This window comes from Glycine soja, chromosome 14 (genome assembly GCF_004193775.1).
Source record: "Glycine soja cultivar W05 chromosome 14, ASM419377v2, whole genome shotgun sequence".
NCBI classification, from domain to species: Eukaryota; Viridiplantae; Streptophyta; class Magnoliopsida; order Fabales; family Fabaceae; genus Glycine; species Glycine soja.
The window spans coordinates 46,460,733-46,466,533 of record NC_041015.1 but is presented as its reverse complement, the minus strand read 5'-3'; the positions used below and the strand labels follow the sequence as shown (position 1 = coordinate 46,466,533).

The following is a 5,801-nucleotide window of genomic DNA, read 5'->3' as shown; positions in this document are numbered from 1 at the left end:
TTGTGACTAATTATTATAATCTTGAAAAAATTTATAATGATTGTGACAAAATTTTGGGAGAGTTATATCTCACTGGTAAGTGTCTATATCTCAATAGCAAATGTCTATTTTCATTATATAATATTTAAGCTATCAACACAGGAAAAAAAAAAAGAAATCTTATTGTAAAACGATGAGAAAATCATTGTTTCTATTTAATCAAACATTATTTATTTAATAATTTTTTTAGAAATTTTTCATAATAAAATATGAATGTCTAATAGTATATGCAATGACATAAAATTACAAATTATAATAAAATTTTGTTAATTTTTAAATCATACACCATTATGTTTTATTGACTAATCATTTAAAAAATCATAACCTTAAAAAAAATCATTCCAAAGAAGGTGGGTGTTTTTTACAAATTAAAAGTGTTATTACAATTATAATTTTCCCTAAAAATTATTTATAGATTTAATTTAACTATAATGATTTATCATGAATATTTTTTTTTACTTAAATATTTCTTCAAGCATGAGAGTACAAAAATATTATTTACAAGTTTATAAAACGAGTATTTTTTTTCTTTTTAGACTTAATTTCATTTACAATTTTTTATCATTAATTTAAAGTTAATAAAACAAATATCAAAATAATTCTTTATTATATTGTTTTATTTAATTTTTTTCCTTTCACCTTGAGATAAATTAAATTAAAAGAAATATTAAATTACTAATTCAATCTTTTTATTATAATTATTATAAATTTTTTCAAATTATAATAATTATTCATAATCTAATGTTAACATCAGTTGGTAAATTCGTTCCTCCTTCCTGCATAAGACAAACTATTTTATCAGTGGTGAGAGAGAGAAGGCAACTCAACGAGACGCATTCATAAGTTAATTAAACATTTAGGGACATGTTCTAATACGTAAAACAAAGACAAAAACATAACTATAAAAAGTTCTGGGATTCAGCAGGGTCAAGCGAGGCAACACAACGCAACGAGATTCTCCAAGCTCCGAATCCCTCGGCGACGCCGTCCACCACCTACTGTGTGAGCTTCTTCTTCTTCTTCTTGCTCTTGTGATAAGATTCTGGTTCAGTTTTATTAACTGATAAAAATGAAACCTTGACATGCATCGCATGTTCCTTGTTATTGTCTTCAACCTTAAAATGGTTCTTGTCCACAGCTTTAGGTTTCAAGATTTTATTTGTTTTTGCATTTGGAGCTGACAACCCTCTTCTCCGAGTTTGGTCGGAGGGAATCTCTTGCAGTCAACTTGTAATCCATCCTCTATCTGCTTTACAAATATTCGATACTTTCATGGACTCAATTTTGTTGTAGGCAGCGGAATTTCCCTAAACTTTCTCTCTCTCTCTCTCTCTCTCTCTCTCTCTCTCTCTCTCTCTCTCTCTCTCTCTCTATTCCTTCTCTTTTTCTTTTTTATTTCTTTTATTTGAGCTGTATGGTTTGATACCTTTTAGTGAATTTGCCCCAAAGTGGATTGGATTTGAGTTAGGGTGATTCTTTTAGAGCCTAAAAAATGCAACTTCGATTATTTTTTAAGAAAGAACAATTTTGATAAATTAGATGTCTGTTCGTTAAATTAAACTAATAAGTGTGTTAGATACCTGTCCCTCCTTGCATGGTTCATATATTATTTGAATTACCAACGGGTGTTGGGTCTAGCAGAAAGGACTACTTCCTCACAACAATGTGATGGGTTAAGGTTCGATTTCCCGATGGAAGAAGTTTTCACGTTTAGTGTACAACTATGTCTCGGAAAGGATTGCCTCTGAAGGAGGATACCTATGAGACCGACGATAAATTATTTGAATTCATCTATTTTCCACCGTAATCCAATCCAAGATTTTTCTATTTTCCACCATACTTTTCGTGTATAATTTGTTGGTTGCTTTGCAAGTAGAGGAGGAATGCTATTGTCTCCTGGAGAAGACATTCCACATGACCCTATGGACACCTTACTTTTTTTTAAAACTCTGCACCATTCTTTTCATGGTTTTGTTTTATTGGTAAACATGTATGATACTTTTAAAATTGTTTGAACTTATTTGGTCATACAAAAGAATTTTTGTGAAAATACAAGTTAAGCCCAATGGTTGTTACTTTTCAGTTTTAAAAAAAAAGCATGTACTTTCAATATGTCACTATTGATTATCTTGCTTGTTTACTTATGTTGCCATATTCTATTGAAGCTTGAAGGAGAACAAATTAAATCTCCATCAATCATGAAACAGGATGTTGCACAAGATAACACCAACTCATATCCAAAGAAATCAATCCCACCCTACATGAAGGCTATCTCTGGCTCACTTGGAGGGATTATGGAGGCTTCTTGCCTGCAGCCCATTGATGTGATCAAGACCAGATTGCAGCTTGATAGGTCAGGGAATTACAAGGGAATACTGCATTGTGGTGCCACAATTTCACGAACAGAAGGGGTACGGGCTTTATGGAAAGGATTGACACCTTTTGCCACACATTTGACCTTGAAGTATTCACTTCGAATGGGTTCTAATGCTGTACTTCAATCAGCATTTAAGGACCCTGAGACTGGGAAGGTTAGCGGTCATGGGAGGTTCCTTTCTGGGTTTGGTGCTGGGGTGCTTGAGGCTGTTATTATTGTCACTCCATTTGAGGTTTGAGCATTTTATTTTGTTTGATATGTAATCAATAATTATTCTAGTTTTTATAGCCTGTTATTAAGTTACTTATGAACTAAATAATCACGCAAAAGAAATCCTCAAGGAAAAATGCATACCATAACTCTGTTTTAGTTGGGACTTTCTATCAAAACTTCCATACTCCTAGCATTAATTGCCTCTGATCCATCAATGTATCATTTCCTAATCCACTTGAATCTTAATTCATGTTACATGTCTTATTAAAAATACTTCTACAAGATGCATGAATGGTCTGGTTCTGACTTTTGTTCATTAGTTATTTTAGATGTTTCTAGTGTATAGTATGTTTGAAATTAATAAAATCAGCTAACGATAGTTGATTCAATTGGTAGGATCAAATGGCACAGAGGAAAAGGTCTTACGTAGTTAGGTTTGCTTACAGCTAGTGAACTCTCATTGGAAGATCATTTTTAATCACTATTGTAAGGCCTTACTATTACAAAGGCTTGTAGCATATCCTGAGTCCCCTGACCTTGCAATAAGGCACCCCCTCTCCTAAACCTTTATGCATAAAAAATAAAATAAAATAAAATCTTGTAATTACTTTAATTAAATTAATCTTGTGAAATTATGTTTTTACTGCCAAATTTATCTCAATTAAACCTGAAGCAAAAAAGTTATCTCTAAGATAATGAATGTAGTATCAATCTCTACTTTCACTCCTCTCCTTTTGACTGTTAGACCTGGCAAGATCTTCAACCTTTAATTAGCTGGGAAATAATAAATCATAAGATTTTTTAAGTGACAGATTTTAAAAATTTGCTTGTTCAAACAAATTTATCTTGTTGAGATGTTGCTTGCTTTCTAGTTGCCTAAAGTGGTTGCACTAATGAATAAAAAACTTCGTACCCCATTGCCCAGAGGCTCTTCGCTATGCAAAGGTATGGGGGAGGGATGTTGTACGCAGCCTTACCCTTGCATATGCAAAGAGGCTGTTTCCGGATTCGAACCCATGACTAACAAGTCACCAAGGCACAACTTTACCGCTGCACCAGGACTCGCCCTCGGTTGCACTAATGAATAACATTTTATAAAGTAGCCAATTGGTGTGGGTATTCAGCATATAACATATCTAACATAGCAAACATCGGTGCATAGTTTCTTCATGGCATGTGGAGATTCAAGTCTGTATTATGGCTTACTGCAGGTGGTGAAGATAAGACTGCAGCAGCAGAGGGGTCTAAGCCCAGAGCTTTTGAAATATAAAGGTCCTGTTAACTGTGCTCGCATGATTATTAGGGAAGAAGGCTTCTGTGGTCTTTGGGCTGGAGTTGCTCCTACTGTGATGCGTAATGGGACAAATCAGTCTGCCATGTTTACTGCCAAAAATGCTTTCGATGTGCTTTTGTGGAAGAAAGATGAAGGGGATGGGAGAGTCCTCCAACCATGGCAATCTATGATTTCTGGATTCCTTGCAGGCACAGCAGGGCCTATTTGTACTGGTCCATTTGATGTAGTGAAAACAAGGTTGATGGCTCAGAGCCGAGAAGGTGGTGGTGTACTGAAATACAAGGGTATGATCCATGCCATTAGAACAATATATGCAGAAGAAGGACTTCTTGCCTTATGGAAAGGTCTGTTGCCTCGACTCATGAGGATCCCACCTGGACAGGCCATTATGTGGGGTGTAGCTGATCAAATAATTGGTTTGTATGAGAGGAGATATCTTCAACTTTCAACATTGTAACTTTTTTTCTTTGCATTATTTTTTGCTTCCAGTAGACATTAGTTTCATTACAAGGCTACAAAAATCATTATTTTAGCCTCTATCTATACAGTTTTTGTTTTAATTCCCTCAAATTTGTTGGGTGGACCATTAGGGGCCATACTTGCATTAGGGGACATTATTAGGGTCCGTACATTCATGTGGCCTAAACTACTAAAGAAGTATTCCCAATAGTTCAATAATGTAGAACTACTAGCAAGCTAGTTCAATAATGTAGAACTACTAGCAAGCTAGCTCTTTCGCATGTCACAAGCGATCTAAAATAATGTCAAAGGCTATTTTCTGGAAAGCAAATATTATTAGCGGCAATTACTTTTATAAGAAATTTGAATACTGATCTTGGAAAAGGAACAAAATGCTTCTGTGTAAATTGTTTAAATCATCATGGTTTGAATCAAAAAACATGAATTGATTACGTTTTCCTTCCATTCTCCAGATCAATAATTCATTTATAATTTTGACAATCATGATGTAAATAATCGAAGGGTCGCATACCAACAATTGGGATTTTTTAGTGTCGTTGGTGATGTAGTTGGGGGGTTTGTTGTTGCAACAAAATATGTTTTTTGCTATTACTCTGAAATTATTAGTATAACTTAACAAAAATAAAAGAGGTAGCATCATATTATTATTTTTGAGTTACACATAATTTATGTTTTGCACTGGCCTAAGAGTAGTATACGTGTATCTCGTGGTTTGATTGTATATGGCGTACCTCATGCGTCTTTTATTTATATTCCTCAATTCCTTTGATTTTTCATCATTGCATCTTATGTCAGCTGAACACATGCTCTATTTTCTTTTGACAGAACTGAACACATGCTCTAAAGATGCCTTTTTTGCTCAATTAAGTTAGTGTTTGAATAAAAAATATAATACTAAACCAACAATGAGAAAATTGTGAATCATTAACTCCATTAACTTCATCAAACATGAAAATAACACAATTTGGAACCAAAAATAATTTATTCATTACAGTGTGTTAGTGCTTAACTTTACTGAGCTTTAAAAGATTGGCTAAAATTTTGTTAAAACATAAGCACTTAGACATTGAAGGAAAGCTGGAGTTGCTGCACATGATGTCCAACGTTATGTCAAGGAATCAGATTGGGCTGCACAATGCACAAGGCAAGATAAAATGTCAAATGAAGAATTGAAGCTGCAGGATCCACGATGTCGGATACGATGTCCAGGACATCTTGCCCGAAAATACTGGACACATAAATCTGTTATATCTTTAACAGATTAATGTGCAGTTAGCAACAGATTTGGCGATCTATCTTTAAGAACGAATTAAAAGATAATTAAAGTTCGAATTACAAACTTGAATAGTTCGTTCAGGGATTAAAGATTAAAGATAAAAAACTAAAAGATCAAGCTTT

At 33.8% G+C, this 5,801-nt stretch overlaps 1 protein-coding gene across 2 annotated transcripts; it reads left to right on the top strand.

Moving 5' to 3' along the window:
* The first annotated feature begins 837 nt into the window (after positions 1-837).
* On the top strand, positions 838-4,713 carry LOC114385484 (mitochondrial succinate-fumarate transporter 1-like). Of its 2 annotated transcripts, none has more exons than XM_028345589.1 (3): positions 838-1,041; positions 2,205-2,648; positions 3,841-4,713. In XM_028345589.1, the coding sequence occupies exons 2-3, from the start codon at positions 2,238-2,240 to the stop codon at positions 4,378-4,380; spliced, it is 951 nt and encodes a 316-aa protein (XP_028201390.1). In that variant the 5' UTR covers positions 838-1,041; positions 2,205-2,237; the 3' UTR covers positions 4,381-4,713. The 2 variants fall into 2 exon arrangements, with proteins under 2 accessions (XP_028201390.1, XP_028201392.1); XM_028345591.1 differs by having other exon boundaries at positions 843-1,041; positions 2,247-2,648.
* Positions 4,714-5,801: the final 1,088 nt, after the last annotated feature.

Bases quoted from the DNA above. Each gene is read 5' to 3' on its own strand.
- LOC114385484 (XM_028345589.1), top strand. From the start codon at position 2,238: ATGAAACAGGATGTTGCACAAGATAACACCAACTCATATCCAAAGAAA. The intron at 2,649-3,840 runs GTTTGAGCATTT...GGCTTACTGCAG, and splicing joins TTATTGTCACTCCATTTGAG to GTGGTGAAGATAAGACTGCA.